Source organism: Cygnus atratus, chromosome 9, assembly GCF_013377495.2.
Source record: "Cygnus atratus isolate AKBS03 ecotype Queensland, Australia chromosome 9, CAtr_DNAZoo_HiC_assembly, whole genome shotgun sequence".
Classification (NCBI taxonomy): domain Eukaryota; kingdom Metazoa; phylum Chordata; class Aves; order Anseriformes; family Anatidae; genus Cygnus; species Cygnus atratus.
In genome coordinates this window covers 24,828,514-24,851,811 of record NC_066370.1, presented here as the reverse complement: position 1 = coordinate 24,851,811, position 23,298 = coordinate 24,828,514, and the positions used below count along the sequence as shown (strand labels likewise).

Sequence of the window (23,298 nt, the reverse complement as noted above, 5' to 3'; positions counted from 1 at the left end):
CACGAGCTAATTTCTGCGTGCATATATTCCAGATGATGCCAGCAGTGACCTGTCCTTGGTGGGTGACCTCCTGTCAGGATCCAGGACGGTGTAGAGCTGGTAGGGTAATTCTCCTTGGATGAGTTGAGTTGGGCACCACTAGGGATGAAAGCAGAGCATGTTTTTCTACTTTAACACCATTACATTAGAATAATTTTCTGTTAAAGTGGGGAGGTTCTCAGGCCCTCCAGTAGAGGAGACTGCCCAACGCAAATCTTCCATTTGAGCCTATCTGCTGAATTTCTCCAAGTCTAATTCCAGTCAGAGAGCTCATAATATAGCACGTGCACAAGCTCTTAATGACTCATCCAGTCTCGGAATAAAACATCTTCAGTTCTGCAGCAGAATCCACCAGCACTTAGAGTGTATTATCTCCAGCCCGCACCCCATTTTACTGTGACGATACTTCAGCATCGTGTTGGTTTTATTCCCTTTATTCATGGGTTATGGCAGCTCTAGCAGTAACCTAGTGAACTGAAGTTTTTCTGGAGGAAAAAGATCTTGGAATCGTTTCCATTTCAGGTCATGATTTATGCATTATTTATAATGTTGAAAGCAACATCTTTAAAGATCCATGAAGGACAAGGCTGGGAAATGCTTTGAGTGACTTTCAGGGTAGAAATGGAAAGACCCAGAGGAAGCATGTTAGATGTCCTGGTGATTCTCCTGGATTCTGACTTGCTCTTCATCTGCTTCCAGCTGCTGAAGTTCTCATAAGACAAGGCCTATTTAATGGTGAGTTATGGTGGGAATGATTTTTTTTTTCCTGGACAGAAATCGGAAAAAGCAAGATCAGTATATTTCCTCAAAATGGATTAAGGAATTGATCAGGAAGGTCTGACTATTCTGCTCCGATCAGAATCTCTTAAGGCTACTTAATGGGATCACACTGTCAAAGAGAGAAAAGGTTTTTTTTCCTATTGATTCTTGTCAGGTGGGTATTGCTCTGTGCTTTGAAAAATATTAAAGAAATACATACAATGTAATAGGACAATGTTTATCAGAGTAGGATTGGAAAATGCTTCCAATGCTCAACTTCTGAGGAGGGCAGGAGTGATAGGGCTTGTAAAAAAAAAAAAAAAAAAAAAAAAAAAAAAAAAAAAGAAATCTTGATTTTGTTCTGTAATTTTCTAGGTTTGAAATTCTAGATAATACTGTAGCATTAGTTTCTACTTGTAATTAATTTCTGGCTGGTCCTCTGTAAGTCAGGATGTTCTGTGAGCATGAAGATGGAGTAGAAGGTAGGGGCTTATATGTAGTGGAAGACATTAAATCTCACTTAAAAGGTCAAGATATGTTTTGTATAGATGAGGACAAAAGAGTCAAATCCACCAATTAATTTGTTTAAAAAAAACAAAATAAGCTTTAAGCTCCAGAGCTTGTTGAAAGTGACTTCCATTAACTTTAAAGGTTATAAAATAGATCTCTCCTTTTGAGAAATAGCTGTACCAAGATTAATGGGAAACACTGAAGGTTTTGCTCAGTTATTTTCAATAAAGTACAGAATAAAGCACAATTTAAAAATGAGAAAACATCACAGAAGTGTTATGCTGAAAGTTCTGCACTGCGGCATGTTAAGAACTTGAAAATGTTTTTCTCTTCCCATCAGCTTTTCTCTGTTGTTTCTCCTTTCCCATTACGTACAAGTCTGGACTGAGATATTCCAGCTTTCATTGCGGCATTTAAGCTCTTGCTGCTTGGCAGCTTCTCCTTGCAATGCAAAGCCTACCTTCCATTCCTTTTCACTGGTGGGCAGGGTACAGAGAGGAAGGGAAGGAGAGAAGAACACGGGGAACAGGAAATTGTGCACTCCGTCTACCAGGAGTAACTCAAATCTTTTTCTATTTTAATAAATGTGCTAGTTTTTTTCTTTTTCTTTTTAAATTATTTATGCTGTAATAACTGAAATAATTGATGTTAGATGTTTAGATCTAGATGGTAGATGCTTGGAATTGTATATTTGTGTAGTTGTCCGCTTGACTCCAGTGAGCGACAGGCACCAAGTGTCTTTTCTGCAGCTCTTTGTGCTCTTTGGGATGTTTGTGAGACTGAAGGCATTTCTGCAGTGAACAGTCCTGTTACAGCGGATGGCCTTTGCTTACTGTCTCTTCCTAAAGTTAAGTTGCAATTTTCATACAGAAAAACTCAATGTTTGTGTAACTGTTAATTGTATTAGCAAACACAAAAAAAAATCCACGTTATTATAGGATTTTTTATTTTATTTTTTGAGAAAGCAGAGCAATCCAGTGAAAAACTTAAGAAAGTAGGAATAATTTTTCATGCTGTTTTTCCTCTGTATCAAACCATTTTTACCAACTGTTTTTATCCAATCCATAGAAAACACTTAGAGAATACAATGATTAATTTTTCTTCACGTTAGTGAGAAATTTAAAGAGTGAGATTCAAATAAGATTCTCTCGAAACGGATTTTCTCACAAGTTGAAGTGGGATGGGTGTTGTTCCACATCTGCGGCATAAAGGAGGTGAGCGTTATGTTCAGTTTTGTCAATGGCAAGGCAGATTCTTGCGAGGTGAGCGAGGAGGTGGAAGCATCTTGCTGCTTCTCCTGCACAGCAGCAGCACGTGGGCTGGGAAGGAGCAGAAACCGAGCAGTGAGGCTTCGATGGGAAATAAACCCAAAGATGCGATGCGGAGACTGCATGGTAGTCTGCTATATCTTGATAAAGTGTTGTGGATAAGGGTTATTTAATCACAGTATATACAATATTTAAAAACAAAAACAAAACAAACAAACAAAAAAAACAGAAATTTTCCTCCAGCCATGAGTGGGTTGCACCTGACTTGGACACATGATCCTTGCAGACCTGTCCTTGTATAGCCTGCTAAGAAAACCATGCTGCATGGGAAGACTTCTTTTTTGGTCACCAAAGCATGTTAAACATGTTCACGTATGAATAATACCTACGGGAGCACTTTTTTTTCAGTCAGTGTGGGAATAGACATTATGTGAACATGTGATCTACTTTTAGCCTGGCAATTTTCACACATGGTGCCAGTGATATTTATTTCTGCCAGGCAAAATGCGTTCAGTTTTATATGCAACATCATGCTTTCTGTTTCCTGGTCTGCCTTTAATCTAGGACTGTGTTTATGTAATGCAATAGAAATGTTGCTAACATGATTATACTTTTATATCTTATTAGCTCAAATACTGAGTACAATAAAATGGAAAACTGTTTAAATTTTATGTTTAAGTGCTTGAGATAAGAGCTCTTGTAAATGAAATGTGATTACATTTCTGTAATAGACCTTCTCTGTCTTTTAGTACTTTGTTTAGCTATGTAATTCTATTGGGATTGCTGTTTCGAAGTTTGACTTTTAGCAATATCCATGTAAAATGCTCACACAAATAAACAATGAGCACCAATCTGTTGAAAACTCTGTATCCTGTCTGAAAGAGAAAATCATTGCTAGATAGTTTTCTTTGTGATAACCAATTTGAATTAATTCCCTAACATCACCTTGAATTTCCATCTGTGTAACCCTGATGTTCTTAAGCGTTTTGCATTTACCTAATGCTCTGGGCTATTTTCACTTAGCATGTATGGAAAACTGTGACTATCTTAAAACTGGAGATGATATGAATAACAATTGTTTGCTGATCTTACCCTGTATCTCCCTGGATAACCTGCAGTCTGCAAAGGCTGAGTAAGTGGCAGATAGCTTTTGTCATCTCTTATCCGGGCTGTACACTTGTAAGGAAGAGCAGGGATAATCGCCTAAATCTAATTAGGGGTTAAAAGAGGCCATGACTGTGATGTGGCAGTGAGACACCTTACTGTATCAATCCTGTTTGCATTAGAAAAATAAGGTTGTCATATTGATTATTCAAATTAGCTTATATTGGCCATGGCTCAATGGCGTGTATCGCAGCTGAAGCACTTGAAGGTCCCAGCTTTTCAGAGAAGACCTATGCTTATAGCATATATTATGTGGTGTCTTGTTTGCTAATTTAGGGGGTTTAAAACTAAGACTGAGGGAGTTTTATCATGAGAATTAAAGGTTTAAGTGACCATCAGAAAATGAATTTGCGCTTTCATGTGTGATATTTGCGATTGCTGAAAGCTATTAAATGAAGGCCAATAATTTTGCTTTAGATCTTTTATGGAAAAGTCAGTATTGGAGTTAACAGATCTTGCAGTATCGTGTTTGTGCACTAATTGATGTTTAGTTCAAAGTCGAACGGAGCTAAAAGAGTAAAGTAATTGCATTCAGATCAATTCCACGTTCAAGGGATAGTGAATTCCCTTGGCTGTAACTTTGGGGTCTGTGTTTTAATTTAAGAATCTACCTGGTGCTGGGCTATTACAGTATTCTGAAATATTTCTCAGCGCTTGGCTTTTTGTCATTCAACAATCACATCTGCTGACATCCTGCTAGGGTATGGATGCTCTGGAGAGTGCTAATTTCAGCCTTCCTCGTTAGTTGTGATGAATGACGTAAGTGCCATACATAGAAGAGGCAAAGGGAAGGCATGTAAGAATGCCAATTTTGTGCTTTTGTAGTACACCAGGCAATTTGTGCTAGGGTATGTGATGTCTGTAAGGACTGGACATTGTATCGCTAACTTTTGTGTTGGTTTGTGCAATGGACGTTATTATAGATGTACAAGAAAAAGAGCACATCTTAAATTCCAGAAATCAGGCGGTTTGCGAATGTTTGTCCATGACTGAAAGGATTCCACCCATTTTCTGTGCAGGTTGAACGTTTTTGTTTACCCTAGGTGTTGATTACACTACATTTCTTTCTGGTTTTAGACAAAAATATGCATAGTTAATTACTTTTCCCTTTGATGCATGTAAGTACAAGATTTTCAACTTTATTTTTAAATTTCTTCAGTTGATTTTTCCATTTTCTTCTGTTTATATTACCTGCTGTTGGTATCGGTGTGCCAGTTACGCATGCAAGTGCGAACCCTGTACGCTGACCTGGTTGACTAAAAGCCACAATGACCAGAGGAAGGGGGTATATATATGTGTGTGTGTGTATATATATATATTTATATATGCTGTGAGAACAACATATTCACCTGTTTTTAAAAATTATTCTGTGCTAATGTTCACATAACTTTCCAATATCTTGCTTGAACAGAAAGCTAAGTAGGTGGCTTATCCTGTCGTGCCATTGTGTGGAAGTCCACTCAGCCCTGACCATTGTTTCATGAGTGTGTTTGATTGCTTGGAGTGGTTCCAGTTTCAGTTTCTGGGGACGTTGGGTTTTGGCACTTCTGTGCAAGACATAGCAATTTTGTTTATTGTGATTGCAACTTTCAGCCAAAACTGAAAACCTAGGAAAAGAGCCAATATACTAGATTTTTTTTCAGCAATTTCAGCATGCTGTTTCTGTAGATCAGTACATCAGACTGCTCAGTCATTCTGTATTCTAAATTTGGTGTAATGGCTTTTGTCTTAAGCCTGAATTGAGACTCTTTCAGAGGTCAGATACTCCATTGGTTATCTAACTGGTTAAATTTGCAAAGCAGAACTTTTATCATATAAAGGTCTGCAGAGGTGAAGTACTTTGGTTCTATGACCAGAAGATTTCTGTGGTCAGAGAACATGGAGCATGTATTCACTCGTGGCTTTATTGCTTGCTTGAAGATCTTTGATAGGAACGTCAGTGTTACTGCATTTCTAATTACAGCATTACATATTCTAATAAAACTTCAGCATGAAAATACTTACCTAAGACATCACATTAGTAAAATATTGCAGGAATCTTTAGGGTAGTGATGACATGCAACGTGCTTTGTAGCAACAAGGAAAGCAGGAATCCCTGAAATTCAGAAAGTTTTGGAAACAGCTTCTGGATAAATGGTTTGTGTTGGTGTCCCATGACGTCAGAAATAATGTTGTTTTGTACAGGTAAAATATTCATTAAAAAGCATGAAATAAGACAAATATGAACAGCATTATGAAAAAGTAGAGAAAAATCCTTAGTTCTAGTAGTGAAAACAATTTCTGTTAGCGAAGGTATCTGCTCTTGCTTTGAAAGAATACAAAAGCTTGGATCTCACACAAGGGCAGCCAGCTCTGAGCTGTCTGGGGCCACCACCCGGAGCTCACTTTGCTGTAAAGATTATTAATCTAGAAATTTATTAAGCTAAAAGTGCAGGATTAAGGTCTTCTACGGACAAACAGCTACCTCCAACTAGCTCTCCTAGAGAAGAAGAGAACAGTGTTGCTGAAAGCTTAAAGTGGGCTTTGTCAGCACCCTGACTTGGTGATGTGTAGCTGCTGTCTGTTAGTTAGGTTTGTTAACTTGAGGTTATTTTATTTTTGTGGGTTTTTTTTGGAGGTTAGAAATGCCTTTCATCAGGAGTGCTCACTCAGTTTGTCAGCAAATCATCCACATTGCCAGGTCCTCCTGCAGGGGCTGTGATCCCCCTGAAAACCCTGCTGCTGCAGGATCTGACTGCTAATTTGCTTGTAAGTCGTTTATGTAGAAGGCCTTACCTCTGCTCTGCTTTTCGGAATATTTGAAGTTACAATAGGAAGTGCTGGTTTTAATATCTAAGCTCCAAATTGCTTAAGATCCAAGTTTCCTTGGAAACTGCCATGTTTATGGTGCTTAATTTTGTCAGGAATCTCTTGGCTTCATATTAGAAAAACAACCTTTGAGGGAAATCTTGGCTGTAGAATGAGACGTTTTATATTTTTGTCTTTTCTGTCTAATTTTGGTCCACTTGGTTATAAATCAGTAGCTTGCAATACTAATTATTTTAATTTCATTGAAGGAATGCCAAAATACAAAATGCCCAGCAAGATTTCTGGTCCAGACCTTGGCTGGCCACTTTGTGGCGGTTTGCTCTGTCCTGCGAGGCCAGAGGTGCTGTTTCCACTGAGGGCCTTCTCTGTGAAGTGCTGCACGTGGCACATGCTGAATGAGATCGACGGTGTTCTGTTCTTTGATGCTAGTAAAAGGCTAAAAGCACGTTAATGAAACCAGGCATTTTGGAGGGTAAGATGAATAAGACCCTTGTGATGTGGTAAAATGGAGAACACTTGGAGCGTGGCGCCTTAAGGAGGTTTGGGGCCAACCCAACCACCATGAGGTGTTTAGATAACAGAACTCGACGTGTTTTCTTCTTTTGAGATGTGAAATTTTCTACAAAAAATACAAATTATGATTTACTAGAACTTGCAGATCAAATAAACTTTCCTATGTACTTAACTCACCATAACGCTTTGGGCATCCAACTCTTGACAGCATCAGTGCTTTCAGCCCAGGCACAGCAATGTCCCGAACACATCCGTTAGTTTTTCTCTAGGAAGTAGATGTGTAATATGCACAAGACCAAAAGCAATTTCAGCATTGATTAATATTCTCAAATAATAACAGACTTGTAAATTATATAGTCAAAGACCATTACAAATGCTGGAGAAGGAAATAGCAAATAGCAAAATAGAGGCCTATTAGTGTTAGTTGTCTAGTTCTGCTGTTGAATTATCAGAGAGTTAATTGCTCTTGGAATTGGGAGGACTATTAGGCTTGGCAGTTAATTGAAGGAAATTAGCCTGTTCTCGGCAGGCTAGAAGTAGCTGCATCAGGTACAAATCCACTGTAACTGGTGCTGACTGTCAGGTTTCTTGACAGCTCTGAAGCACTTTATTCTCAAATACTGAAATATTATCATCAAAATATCCTTCAAGTTCTTGTCCTTGCTATTACATGGATTTTAAAGTGCTTTTACAATCACTGGTGACTTGTTAGCATACATGCAGTCAGCGTTGTTTTGGACTGAATACTGTAAAAACAGTGTCAAAGGGGAAATTGCTGTAAATGGGGCTGGTTTAGTGATCTCTGTCGAGCTGCTCTTCGTGCAAGTCTTTTTCTTCATGAGCTTCAATTAACCGGAGTGTTTGGTTGTTTTTATTTTTATTACCTTTCCATTAATTTTCAAGATGTGTGAGATTTGCAATCAGTTTTTATTTTTTCAATTTTGATGAAGTATGATCTATTCATTTGTGGCCAAGGAATTAATTTCCTATTGAGCTTGCACAGCTCATGCTTTACCTTACAACTTTTGAAAGTTTGTCTTGCAACACAGTTTGACGTCGTCTGGCTTTCTCCTACAACTCAACACATGCTCAGACTGCTTGGGGTGCCCATCGTAGGCCAACAAGAGACTTTCAGAGGCTTTCTTTAGGGCTACGTTAAAGCGTAATAGAAATAAATTAATTGTGAAATACAGTTTGAAACTCAGGCCTCCTGTGACCAGAAATGGTACAGGCCATGTTAGCTGAAGTAGTTGGGGTGACAGAAACCAAGTATCTGAGATCAAGTAGTTCTGCTTTTCTTAAGATAAGAAAGTCTTCACCTCGTATAGGAGTGAGAACCTGTGCCCACCTGGCAGTGAAACGTACTTTACATAGAATATATTCAGAATATGCCCCCATGCTCATGAGGGAGATAAATTCAGGCCAAATGAAAAGGACAAAATCAAACTGCAGGGACACAAAAAGAAATAGTGAGAAAGCGTTTACAAATTGGATTTTTATACCTCCCAACAGTGATGCTTAAAAAAGCATGAGGTTTTAGTGAGCTAAAATTGGATCGAGTGCCGTCACGAGCCGTAGAATTGCAGCAAAGTGGCACTTTGTGGGTCGCAGCGAGCTGACCGTGGCTGCAAAGTGCTGCGTGCGTCCTCCATTATAACGGAAATGTGAAAACCTACCTTGTCTCAGTCCTTTGGCTTCAAGTGCATGAGGCCTAGGACTGTTGGCTCATCCTTGTCTTTCTTCTAATCTGTGGAAACCAATCAGTTTTGAAGGCTAGAGACGAACACCTACCTTTACTGAAAAATTACTGTGCTGCACATCTTAACTTTTCCTCTGAATGCTGTCTTTTCTTTTTTTTTTTATCTGATTGTTTTTGAACAGTAATGGGGTCAAACCACTGCTGGTTAGAGGGGAAGGAAAACAGAGAAGAGCAGATCACAGAATTCTGTGGCAGGCTCTTGTTTTTGGGGGAATGAATTAACCTTGCATAAAATTAGTGGGGGGACGACCTGCAGTTTAAAATCCATCTGTGCGCTTGTGTTCAAGTTGTGTTCTAAGAAAAAGCAATGTCTCGTGCTCTTTCAAGATCTTTCCAAAGTGTGTGAACTTTTAATTTATCCTTATTTGATGTTCTTTCTTTGCAGGGAATAGGGGCCATAGGGCCATGAAAGGCCTGTGTTCTTGTGCTACGTAAATCCAGGCACGGAGTTTTGGGTTTGTTGCAGTATTTCTTAACTATAAGAACACCTCTCCGTTCAGAAGCTCTGAAGAAATTTCTGAGGTGCAAAGAGCAAAGCCAAACCTGTGCCTCCACCATTAACTTGAGGTGTTCAGATTTCCCAGAACAGAAACATTTCCTATACTATTTCCATTTGTACTGGGGTTGTAAGGAAAAAGTTGTCTGACTTGTAGTGATGGCGTATGAAGACGATCCAAAAAAGTTCCTGAAGGTATGCACATAGCATAGGAAGTGACTGCGAGATGGGTCCCTCAGCTTCAGGAAAAATATTTTTGGTTATTAAAAAAAATTAAGTAAACTGTATTTACAGATGGGTATTGGTTGTGAACTTGTTGGCATTGACTATGGGTAAGAGACCCAAGGCTGGACAAGCTTAATTCAGTAAAGATATTAAATATAGATATTAGTGTGTTTTTGTTGTTTTTGTTTTGTTTTGTTGTTTATTTCCTGTGAACTGAGAGAAATAGGCATTATTTAAAAACAAAAAAAAAAATTAGTGATTTGTTTCTGAAGTTGGTATAGAAGATAGTCACTTTAAAATATTGAGTAATAGAATGCATATCTGTACAAAACAACCTTAACAGGCAGGTAGTATCTTATAGCGTGGGTTTTGAGCAATGAGCGAAAGCAGGAATTTTTTTTGGTTTGTTTTTGAGATGAGTAGAAAGTTGTCGGCCAGCAAGTTTTAAATACTTAATATAGTTTTGGGTTTTTTTAACCTAAAAGACCTCGTCCATTTGGGATGAATGCATAAAACAGAATCTTCAAAACCAAATTATAAGTAATTATATGGACAAAATTCCATGTTAACTTGCTTCATAGGAAGAGTGCCCTTAATTGTTAACTTTATTTTTATTAAACATTTAATGAAAAACCTGCTTATTGTTTCCTTAAGCACAATTTTCACAAGCATTCACTACATTTTGTGCAGTTTATAATGAAGTTAAACAACGATGGATCTATTCAAATAAGACGTGACTTCAGTGTGGTGTAGTGAGCTGTGCGTACTTGTAGCATTTACAAAAGATACTACAGAACTTGTTTAATGCGCAGAGATAGTATTAAAAAAATGAAACGGGCTTGAGGTTTCCATGTGTGGTGCTTTTTCTTTCCTTTTTTTTTTTTTTTTTCTATCAGCAGACTGAGGGCCTGAAGGAATAGAGGAAGTGAATGGACACCAGTGTATCCAAATATCTCATTTTGCCTAAAAGCAAGTGCCGGCAGATAAATGCCCATAAAGGGATTTCTTTCTTAAGCCCCATGGATTTTTTTTGCAACTTTTTGTGTGAGTTAGAAATGAAAACCATTCATCTAGTGCCCCAAAGAACGGCCTTATTGAATGGAATAACAGTGTAATGTACCATTGAAGGCAGGATTGAAAGTGATTATCTTGTTAACTCTTGACAGTTACCGCCAGCTTGAAATAGAACTGGCAGGCTTGATTTGCAAATGAATTAGAGCTTTTTCATTTTGTGCCAGGATCATCTTTTTATATTCTGATATGACAGATGCTATGTTCCATGCTTTTGTTTCTCTTCAGTTTTATACTTGCAAATAAAAAACAAAAGATTATGATAGTAATTTTATTTGCATCTTTTCTCTAGGAGTTTATTCTTTGTGTAGAAGTTTTTAATCTTATATTTTTCAAAAATTTGTTTAAGAATAGCATTGTTCCTGCAGAATAAAATTTCATTAGGTTAAGTACAGTAGTAATTGGGTGAATGAGGAGGATTTAGAAGCTTTCAGAAAATGGAAAATTGATTGTACTCAAATTGTTTTAGTGTTTAGAATGTTTAAATTTTCTCACTGCTTTACACTTAAATTTAACGTTCTTCAACACTGAGAGTTGAGTGCAGTTGAAGAAAATCTAACAGTTAAAATATTTATCCTTAAAGTATGCGAATAGAAATGCATGTGTAATTAGTTTCAGACTTAATGCTGATAAACTGTGTTTATATTCTGCAGTCATCCAAACACAGATGGTAAGGTGTTCAGTATGATAATTATTGTGCACTCTTTATATGTTCCTCATTAACCTGTAACACTCTTTACTAGTCCAGAGAGTTTTTACTATAGTTATGCTTACCAGCATTAAAACTTGCTCTGCTTTGTTTAATATTCAGTGCAGTGTTCTGTGCATTTCCAGTGCTGTGCTTTTTGCTACTTTTGTAGTCTGTTTTGTACTTTGAGACTAATTAGCAACAATTCCTACTACCACTAACGTCCATTAGTGAAATGTTTTCATACACTTTCACCTACAGGATGTGTTTTAATTGAATATCTACTAAATAATATTACAGAAAAGGTAAAGCAGGCCAAAGATGTCTAATTTATTTAAAACTACCAAATAATCTGGTCAACAGAGACAGTGATGCTCCAAAGTCTGAAGCTTAATTGCTCGTGTTTGCTGGGAATTCAAACCTTGATTAACAAGGTTTTACTCTTTGGGAAGGGAACCTTGTGCACTGAATAGGGAGAGGGGAAAAAAGACCAACAGCATCCAAACCAAAACAATCTCCCCCCCCACATACATGTATAAAAACTCCAAGGACTTGCAAATTATGAGGTCCTTTGAATTTCCAGGTTTATCTGAGGAATTGCTTGAACTGGCAACTGGGATAAAGAAATCTGCTTTGATAGTTTATAAGATTTTTATATCTGATCTGAAGTCTTACTGAAACCAAACTGGGAGCTTTTTTGGGTAGTTATTTTGGATCGCATTTATCTGTGAAATACTTACGGAGAAAAAGGTTTTTTTTTGTAGGTTCTATTTGAAAATATTGATGCTATCAACGCTATATTTTGTTTTTTCTTCCTCTGTTTAGTTTCAGTGTTTATTTCAATTGCATAAAATCTTGAATTTTACTCTGTGAGACAGGGTTATATATATTTTTCCCTCTTGAATATTTGATAAGGTCTCTTGGGTACTGATTTTTCTTTTCTCTAGGATAACATATTATGGAAATTGTTTCACCTTGTGTCCTGTTTAAAGTCCCTGGTTTTAGCATGATTCAATTTAGCTTGCATTATATTCATCTGAGTTCTTCAGCAGTTCCAAGTTATTCTGTATGTGTTGGTGTGTGGGGGTGACTCCTGCTTTTCTTCCTGCTTTTGATAAGTGACCTTCATATGATCTTCTTGAATCTTTATTAGATTTAAATTTATTAGTAATTGGCCAAACTTCTTATCATTTTTCCTGAGTGAAATAAATTCTTTGGTTGACTGGAGTGGGGAGCCACTGAACACAATAACATCAGCTTTTGAAGTCCTTACACTTCAGGATCATTCCAGACCATTGGATGTGATATTAAGTAAGAGCAAAACGACATTCATGCTTCTTCAAAAATATCATGGATGTCTTTTTCTAGCAGTCAGAGTGAAGGGCTTCCTAAGCATTCCCTCTTTTTGATGGGAGTTTACTATGCACAAAAGACTAGGAAGAGTAGCATCAAGTTAATAGTTTAGCTATATCTCATCCTGTTGAACTCTCACATGCAAAAGAAAATTCTCAGTAATGTATTATGCTGCTTTTCCGAATGCTTGGTACTGTCAGAATAACAGCCAGATTATTGCCCTATCTTTCCTCTCACCTGTACCCTCTCTGATGTTGGCATTGCACTGCTAAATCATTTTCACTATTGTGTTTTTGTTTGGTTAGATCTTCCAGTAATGGGACAAAACAGAGTTTTTAGACTCAAGGAGCCACAGTTCTTAAATCCATTACAGCTGTCAAGGAATTCTCTTTGAGGTGAATGTAGTATGGATATTTTTTTAAACTTATATAAGTACTAGATTTCAAGGATTTTGATTTTCTTTACTGTGCTTCACAAGTGGTCATAAAGGTTTTGTATCTCAGAAGTGCCAACAGTACTTTGTTTCATGCTGTATCATTTTCTTCTCTATTTTCAAGCACTTTGAGTGCATAAATGGATTATCTATTTAACTTTATCCTTTTTTTTTCTTTTAGTTCATAGGTTTAACTGGGAGTATTGTTTGGATATGCCATTTGGTTACTTTCAAAAAGTCAGGGTTTTTTTCTTCATCTTTATGTATGAGAGGCAGGAGGAAATGGCTTTCCTGTATGGTTTTCCCTTCTTGTCTTTTGTAATTTCCCTTTGACGTAATTTCCACTTAGGGCTACAAAAATACAAACCCTACTTCTCAGGATTTCTTTTATAACCCAGAAAATGTTAACTACTAGTGTTGAAGAGTGAAGTATTTGCTAGAGTTCTTTTTCTACGCGTTACGTAGCCTTTACTGGCAGTTCTGCCAGACCACCGGTGTGGTGTTGGACCAGCTTGTCACTGAGAGTCTGTAGGTCTGGATTTACCTATTCACTTGGGAGGATCAGCACTGTACTCTTAAAAATGGTATCGGAGGAGAGGACAGGCATACGACTTAGTTTTTAAGTAACCTTTGTTGTGTCTTTCAAAGCCTACTGAAATAAGTATTTATGGTCTGTAGTCAGATTTGGAAACATCAGCCTATAATTTTACATAAAACGCAACAATACAAAACCTTTAAAATTCAGTGGAATATGATGGGGGTATCAATTTCTAAAAACCACGTTCAGGACTCTGCAACAAGTACGTAGTACCTTCTGAACAGTCGGCATCCAAATGTGATAATCATGTGTATTTGTTCTGGTTATTTCTGATAGTAGGCAGTTTTGTGTTTGGCTTTGTTTTTCTCCCTGTTCCAGGCTTTGATTTTTCTGGAATTGGACAAAGGCATGATCTGGCTATAACTGTTTTGTTCTTGATGTCTGGCATGTTTTATGAGCTTCACAAAGTCTGTGAAGCTATTCCAGAACATTACCTGGTTTAAAACTTTGTGTAAATGCATCACTAAACAGTGATAAGGCCACAAGTGCGTTTCAGGCCACCAACCAATTGAGTGTGTATGTGTGCACACAATGCCTTATTCCTAATATTCCTCCTGCTCTAATGTTTGATACTTGGAATACCTTCAATCTGATCATACAGGCCTTCAAGGCTGAGGAAATTAAATCCATCAAAGATTGAACATAAAATAAGCAGAAGTGAGGGAGCAGCCCTCTGTCTTGGGATATCCCAGGGTAGAAGTAAACAGTGTGTAATCACATGGAAAACTAATTTTCTTCTTGCCTGGAATATGCAGTGCTCAGCTCTGGTCTGGGAAATCATGAGATTTCCATTGAAAGCCTTTGAAAAAAGGCTTTGAAAAAATTTCAGCCACTGAAACAAACAGTCTTGTCACAGGTTAGTGGAGTTTTGGATGGGGGATTCCCACATTCTGAGAGAGAAAGGAAGTTGTTACCAGCTGCTGTTGCTGTTTGTTGGTTTAGTGTGTTCTGTTTCTTTGTTTTTTATGCAAGTGCTGGAATTTAGTCAGAACTTGGAGTATTAACAGTGATGCTATATTGACTTAGTAATCAGGGCTAGTGTAATAAATTCCATAGCCAAATCTGTTTGACAGGGTGCTAAGTGTTCATTAGACTTCCAAGATTAGTTGGAAATCAACAGTTTGTTGATAGGAGAAGAGATGATGATGGTAACTAATGAGGTGAAGAGTAAAGGTAGGTGCAGGTTACAGTGGAGTAGGTAGTCAAGACTAGTAAGAGACACTACTCTTGTATGCATGTCTGAAGCATTTAACATTGTTGGCTGCTGATGTTCATGAAGAAGCTCTGAAGACCTCTGAAGACTTCAGCTGTTTCTTTTGAGGCTGTTTATGTAGAATGCAAGTTGGGATTGATAACATGCAAAAGAAAAGTAGCAGATGCATGTGCTGCTCAGAGGAAGATCTGTAGGGAGGACCATTAAATGAGTGGAAGCGGTAGAAGCATGTTAACATGACGACAGAGAACGGCAAAACACAAGGTTATTTCAAGAAGACTATAAAGTTCTTCATTGAAGAGAAATATTGGGAGAAAAAAGGGATTTATTTAAAATGATACTTGACAGATTATTGAAAGCATTATGTGTTTGTTGAGTGATCCAACGGATTTTTAGAAAGGGGCTCCATCATAATTTTTTTACAACAATTTAGGACAGTGTTGCCTAATCAACACTAGCACTTTGTCATTCATGAAGAGAGGGATTAAAAGGCATTTATGAAAGAGTGTGGTGTAGCACGACCTGAACTGCTGCATCTGACCTTGTTCTTCGCAGTTTGTAGTTAATATTGTGGAACTGGAGGGGATTCTGCCAAAGGCCTTGCTAATGATGAGGTGATTTATTTATTCATTTGTCTTCTGAAGAGCAAATTCAGATGTTAGGACTGTTTAGAGTGGCGTAGAGGCCACCAAGATGGTGAGAGGCCAGAGCACTTGCCCTGTGAGGGGACCGGAGGCCGCGGGCCGGGCACCTGAGAAGAGATGGCTGCGAGGGCGCCTGGCAGCCACCACTCGGGCTGAGGAGACGGAGCCAGGCTCTCTCAAGTCGTGTCTGGTGGGAGGAAGGAGAACCAGCACAGATGAAAAAAGAGATGTTTGAACTAGATAAAAGGAGAGGCCCTCCCAGCAGGGCCATGGAGTCAGTAAAATGGGCCTCAGAGTTGACCCTGCCGTGAGCAGGTGGAAGGACTGCAGCCCTCCAAAGGCCCTGCTGCCGGGGCTGTCCTGTGACTAGGAATTACTCCAAAATATCCCCAGATACAGGTAATCCATAGAATTATCCTGTGACCATAGAATCCATAGAATTATCCTGTGACCTATGGGTTCTAACCAAAAAACAATGGCAAAGGGAATCACTAACTGTGAATACAAGGGAAGTCTTGAGAATAAGTTGATAACGACTTGAGAACTGAAGAATATGAACTGGTTTGTTTTCATGTTAAATAAATATTTTAAAAATTGCAGGATCCTTCTAGTTTCCTACTAATCTGAATAGCAGCACAGAGTAAACTCTGCTGTCATAACTATTTGTCATTTTGTTGCTTTAAAGAATGTAACGCAGGCCTACTAACAAGCTCAATTGCCTATTTTAGTGATAGGTAAAAATGTCTCTCCTATATATAGGTAAAAATGTCTCTCTTATTTGGATAATTACTTCTAACTAGAAATAAAATGATGCCATGGCTTCGCTAGGCGTCTTTGCTGATTGATGCATGGCAGCCTCTGGCGGGAAAGAGGTTTTCATTGAAAGTGACAGGTGCCACAAGGTTTATTTAGGACAACCTCAACCTTGTCCTGGTTAGTTTGATAATGTTTGCCTTATGTATGTTCAACCACTGCATTTCCTGCGTTAGAGCCTTGTGTTACACCAATATTACTATCTGTGCTGCCTCAACTACAAATTGGATGAACAGCCAGTGACATTTTTTCAATATTATTACATTAAACCAAGTGGATTTTGATTGATAACCTAATATTCAACTAATGCAAAACATCAATCATGGCAAGTATATTAATTATTTAATATTGCAGTCTAATTCAGAAATCGATGTGCTGCATGAGGGGAAGGGAAACTCACTGTTCCCAGAAGACTTAAGACAGGGAATGATTAAAAAAAACCTGCTGTACTCTTGTGTGTTAGTTCGATACAAATCTTTATTCATTTGCCAATAATCTCTTCGCATTTTCCACTTCAGGACCATTTTTATCAGTTTTGAGACCTATAATTGAATTAAGCCTGCTTTCAGCACAGGGCAGAAAGAGTTGCACCAGTATTGATGAAGTCATGACAGGGACAGCAGAGGAGACAGACCACTAAGCAGGGCAGGTTTTATACCACTGCTTGGGAGCTCCTAACGTCAGCTTCTTGGATGCTTCCCAAGTAGTTAATTTCTTTAAGGCCATTTAGCACCTCGAAACGGATGTGAACGACAGTTCCTTTTTAAATATTGTACAGACTGGACTGATATTTTCTTGTTTAAAAATGCTAAATAATGGTGTAAGAAAAGTGCATCTTTTCTGTCGGTTCATCCATGGTATATTCAAGTAGAGCAAAAGTGTGTAGACTTTTTCAAAAGCTTTGAAAAATAAAAGCTTTTTACGTAAGAAGACTGACGTACAGCACAGCAAGGTTGCAAAATGTGCCATTGAACATGGACTTACTCTGTATATAATAAAACTTAATATGCTTTAGCCCTTTTTTGTGTGTAACTTCACATTATGCTTTCCGTAACCCATCCTATGCATTAAAGAGAACGGAATTTCAGCCTTCCATGGTTTGCTGTCTCAGAGGACTATAGTTGTTTTTAATCCTGTGGCTTGATAGAGGTTAATTTCTTGAAAAAATAATATTATAAGTATAAAATCTGCAATACATTATACAGTTCAATAACTGGTTAGTTGAAATACTTCTGGGGACAGTTTCTCCTTGTTTGGCATGGTTACAGCCCATCTTCCTCAAAAGATACCGTTACATTTTTGGAAGTAGATAGAAAGCAGAAGCCAGCTTCCTTTGTTTAGTAGCTTGGGACTTGGGGATTTAGGGGATTTATTATGTGTTTTTTTTTTTCTTGTTTTGTTCTTTTATTTTTGAAGTGGCAGAGAATAGACATCTAACACTTTTCAGGTAACTTTGTCAAACTGGGCAAACTGTTTGTATTGGTCCAGGATGGCAAGCTTGCGCTGTATGCACGTAGCAAGATGTTTTAAGTTTCACTCTGAATTCTCTTTGCTTTTCCTTTTTTTTTGATAGTTTAGTCATTTTTTTCTCTTATCAGCTATCTTAATGCCACAATACTTCTCATTTTTGAGAAGTACCCACCAGTTTTATTACTCTCACAAACTTTATTATTGAAGCAGTGAGAAAGCAGAACCATAAAGCCATTTAATGTGGATTTGATAAATACCACTGTCTTCTTTTAATAATTTAAATATTCAGTAGTGGGATAATTATATTTAATTTTTTTTAAATGAGTGTCCTCTTGCTTTGCTAAAGTTTATAGCAATTTCAAGGCGGGTAAAATTTAAGGTTCTAAATAATTCTGTAATTATGCCTTTGAATAATCAATACTTGATAAATATTTTAATGATTAAGATATTAAAAATGAAAATTTTACTTGAAATTTCATGGCTTTGACATTTCTGACTGAAACATAAATTGTTGTAGACAAGGGTTTAGCAACTATTTAGAACTTCTGTTCTTCTGTTACAGGGACCCTGGAAACATCAAAGCTGGATTAGAACATCTGGTAAGTTTTAATTTTCTCTTGAACATTTGCATCATCTTTGATATCTGCATTCCAAATGAACACTTTTGAATGAGCTTTGAATACCTTGAATTGAGAAAGTCAACCATTTCCCAGAGGGTCAGCTTACTGTTATAATGTGAAGGCACTTACATTTTCATTTATCTTACCATTTCAAGGGAATTTTAATTTTTTTAAATTACTTTTTTTGATGTAGAGATGAAATAAAATGGACTACAATCCTTGGATTGATGATTGCCTTAATTATAAACAAAAATTGTTTGGTGTAGGATTTTTGGCATATCCTGATCTGAAAACAACAAACTCGTGATAAAAAAAAAAAAAAAGAAACACACACACACACACACAATCAAATATTGCATGCATAAATATGGTATGTTTTAGTAATTTGAAGTCTTTGAAAGAAGTGCACAGCTTTGTTTTTTCTGTTGTCTTTGCTTTATGAATAATGTATTAACTTAAATTCCATTCAGTGCTGCAGTATAAAATAATAATTGAGATGCAAAATATTTTTGGTTTAAGTAAACATATTCAAACCACAAGTGATGGCAAGACATACTTAGCATTAAAAACTAATCAGTTGATCAAAACTGGAAAAAAAACAATATTGTCACAAGTCTGAAGCTCGTTGAGCTTAGACTGTTAGTATCAGCAATCATCTGAACGTTAAGTAGTTCATCTAAACAGATTATTAAATCTCATTAAATCAAAATATTCACTATTAATGGCACGTATATTTCAATACCTCAGGAGAAGTGTTGAAATTCGTGTTTAATTTTTCATACAATATCTAAATAATATATACTGTTCTATACTGCTATTAAAATAAAATCTTATTGCAGTGTATTGCACAAGCATTTGAAAAACATTGCTTTTCTGTTGTTGCTTCCCATGTTGGGAATCACTTGGGAAATATGATTTGTAGGCGCTTGTATACCAATATCTTCTTGGAGTAACAGCAGGATGAAAACGATGTATATTCGGGCACAGTTGTCAGCAGTTTCCCCTTTATAATGGTGGCATATTAAATGTTCCATTACAAACTAGTATTTTGAATCTCTAAGTGGAATAAATAGCTGAATGTTATGAATAGTTCTAAGAGCAGTCTTAAAATTAATCTTGTTTGCTAGTTTCATAGGTAGCTTGCATGCTAGTTGAATCTCTTAAATAATTTTTTTAAATGTTTCATTCCTCTGCTGGTGTCAGGTTGTTGTAATCTGATGGGTTCAGAGAATTTTTCTAATGCATTATAAAGATGCTGTAGTCTTGACAGATGACCATGACTGGTACTTTTTCTAAATTGGGAGTGCTGCAGTAGCTGAAGCTGCAGGTCTGATTTATAATGTCGCCTCGAACCAGCAGGTTCAGAAGGAAGAGGCTCTATGGTTTTCGAGTAGCCTGGGCAGGGGATGGTGGACCAGGAATAATGTTCACTCGTGTTCAGAGCTTCTCTGGGATTTGGGGGGAAATGTACTGGGAAGAAGCTCTGCAGAGTAATGAAACCTGAAGTTCTTTGACATGGTAACTCACTGTATGTTTGAATAATTTCGTCTTCATGAAATACATTAGCTGCTTTGTATTTCTGTGAAAGATCTTTCAAAAACCTCCAGGTCCTTGAGACTTTTTTTTCCTTTTCCCTGTGATCTCAGAAAATCCGTCCTGGGAACGGGTGCTCAAGGAAATTAACAGTTTCCCAAGATACCCACAGATGGGAGAATTCATACTGGAAACTTTTATATCTCAGTGTTATGTCAGACAAGTTCACAAAGACCTTTTAAGCTCCAGTAAATTATAGGGGTATTCCTCAGAAGAATTAAGCCATGATTGCTCTTGTTCTTCTGCTTTAAATTACTGCATGTCCGAATACCTGGAAAGAACTGGTTTTCCTCCCATTTCTCCAACGTTGACAATGAGAAAAGAAGAGTTTTCATATTGATTGGGCAATCTGCTATTTAATCCTTTATTTAAAATGGGATGTGTGTTCTCGTATTTATGTTTTATGGACACCTTTCACTCGACTGCAGCCAGTTATGCTGCTTATGTGTGCTTCAGGAGCAGCAGCTGTTCTGGTACCTAGCATCTCGCTGCACACATGACTGGTTTTCAAAAAATTGGCGAATATTTTACAAATTGTTATTTGGGAATACTTTCAGTGTAAAAACAAATGCTTTCATAAACAACTAGCTTCTTTGTAGACCGGAGAATTTCACAGCAGGTTCATGTGGCTGTTCCTGTGTCGGTGCATAAGGATGGGCAGGGCCCCCTGCCCCCAGCCCAGGCTGCCCAAATCCCCCCAGCCTGGCCTTGGGTGCTGCAGGTTTGGGGCAGCCCCAGCTCCTCGGGGCAGCCTGCGCCAGGACCTCGGCTCCCTGGTGAAGGATTCCTTCTGAGCACACCCTCCTGGGGGGGCTGCCCTGGGGGCTGCTACCAGGGGAAGGGTTGTTCTGTGGGGCTGCCTGAGTGTGCGGGTGGGCGCAGCTGCTCTCCCTGGTGACTGCCAAGAGCCAAGTCTGCTCGGAACCATTTTATTTTATTTTTTTTTTACACGAGCTAAGAAAAAGAACTGCAAAGTTCTAAAGACGGGAGAATTGGTCTTGTATTCCAAAAACTTAGGTTGTTACTTGCTGAATTATATTTTGCTGAATCTTTTTTCCAGTAGCAAATTGTAACAAACTGGAGAAACCTTGGAGTAGAAGGTTAGCTGTTTGCAGCTCGGAGTAGGTCCGGTTTTCTGTTAGTAGCTCAACTAAAAATGAACAGTGGAGCCATACGTGCGGTTTCTTCAGCAGAGGGATCTTATTTGTGTCTTTCGTATAAGATTTCAAGGCAATAACCTGCTTGTCCTTGTGGTCAAGCAGCAGAGTCTGTCCATTTGAAATGATGGAGAGCAGCCTGTCATTAATAGCTTGTTTAGCCCATCAGCGGTCTGTGAGAATATAGTTATTGTCTGCCAGCCGTGCAGGCGCTGCGTGGCCGCGCGTTAATCAATAACCACCAGCAGGCGCGGGTGCAGCTCCGGCCAAGCCCCGGCCGTTGCATTACCACGCAAAGCTCTGCCCGTGGAGCTGCTGCAGGTCACCGATTACACGATCAGTTGGGTGACGTGACACAGGCGGTGCATGGGAAGGTCAGGAATTCATAACCAACGCTGGTTAACCCCACCCAGTGGCTCTTTATGCAAATCTTTCTACCGAAGATCTCTTAGAAGACAAACAAACAACAAAGGAACCTTTATCCAGGAGGTGTTAATAACTACTCACTAGGTTTCACTACATATTTGTTTCCTTGGAGCTCAGTTTCAGCAGTTCACTCTTTGCTGATTGTCACTGGCCTAGTTTCAGACTTGCGGTGATGACGGATGAATATCCCAACATGACTGCTGGGTAGCAGTGGCTAATAGAATTGTTGGCTTTCTAACGAGCTATAAAACCAAGCAGCCAACTATTAGGGTTCACAAACAATTAATTAACACTCGTAATAAGAGTAATTATGTTTATCTTAGTATCCTGGCAAAATTCCATGCTGGTCAATTATGTTCTGCAAGCCTGAGTTCTCCCTCACTGCAGACGTGTTGGGCTGACTGGATGCTGGTTTTCCTATTGAAATCACATTTAATTTAAAAGAAGATTTTTCAATGAACATTAAAAAATGCATTTCTTTCTCATATACTTTTTCGTAAAGTGCTAATCATCAAAGTCTGAAGAGAAGTTCTCACTGGAAAACCACCCTGGTGTTCCTGGGGAGCTGTAATTTTCATGCCCCGTGGATGGATTTTCATGGATTTTTCTGCGTCGAGGCCGTAATGTTACTAGCTAGCATGGCGTTACAGCATTGCATTCTCTGAAGATGCAAGTGCGTAACTGCGAATGAACATTGAGGCTCTGAAGGTAGCAATGAAGTATTCCAGTAGAATAAACAGTAGATAAGAATAAAATAATTTTTATATACACTGAAAGTATTTAAGTATCTGAAATGTCAATTTAATCTAACATATGGGATATAAATGGTAGTTTTCCTTATGTTCCATCTATGAAAGTGAGAAATGCAGTCATCAGAGTTCATAAAACGGTTTATGCACATCATGGAAATCCCTACTCCTGATTAAAAATGCATGTAGTAACCTGAACCAACAAACCCCTTTAATTTTCATCACTTTTAATTAATGAATGACTTTTTTTTTTTCACTTTAAGGTTAATACTTGTTACTGTCAAAGTATTCTTCCCAGCCTACATCCCCAGATGAGCTCTCCTGACAGCTGAGGGCTGCGCTAAGCGCTGTCTGGGGTTGCTGTTTCCCGAAGGTCGGAGCCCAAGGTGGCACTGAAGGTCTCTTCCACCTCTTGGCCATAGAGTCACTGACATTTCTGTATGGGGCCGTATCCTAGGGACTTCCACTTCATAGAATCGAATCGCAGACTGGTTTGGGTCAGAAGGGACCTCAAAGCCCCTCCGGATCCCCATGCGTGGGCAGGGCCACCTCCTCCAGCCCAGGCTGCCCAAATCCCGCCAGCCCGGCCTTGGGCACTGCCAGGTTCAGGGCAGCCCCAGCTCCTCGGGGCAGCCAGCACCAGGCCCTCGGCGTACTTCAGTGGCCTGGAGGGTCGCTGACTTTGTCCCTAGCCCTTCACACAAGGGTATGACGGCAGTTTGGAAAGCACTTTTTGGGATAAGGTGCCGGGGTGGCTGCTGGGAGGGCCCCTCGTGTCGCTGACCAGCGCAGCCGTGGGTACCCGGCGAGAGGCCCTGGGTGCTGCCGTGCGGCCTGTCGGGGCGGCAGCTCGGGCACTGGTGGCCCTCTTTGGAGCAGTAGCCTGTGGGAAATCTTTCTGGTTTCTTCAGAAGGCTCTGGAGCAGGTT

General features: G+C 38.6%; 1 protein-coding gene across 1 annotated transcript in view; it reads left to right on the top strand.

Moving 5' to 3' along the window:
* RSRC1 (arginine and serine rich coiled-coil 1) overlaps positions 1–23,298 on the top strand; it is a 144,538-nt gene that overhangs the window by 48,574 nt on the left and 72,666 nt on the right. The window contains exon 5 of the mRNA XM_035566536.2: positions 18,387–18,423. Within this exon, the coding sequence (XP_035422429.1) occupies positions 18,387–18,423 (37 nt within the window). The remainder of the gene's footprint in view (positions 1–18,386; positions 18,424–23,298) is intronic.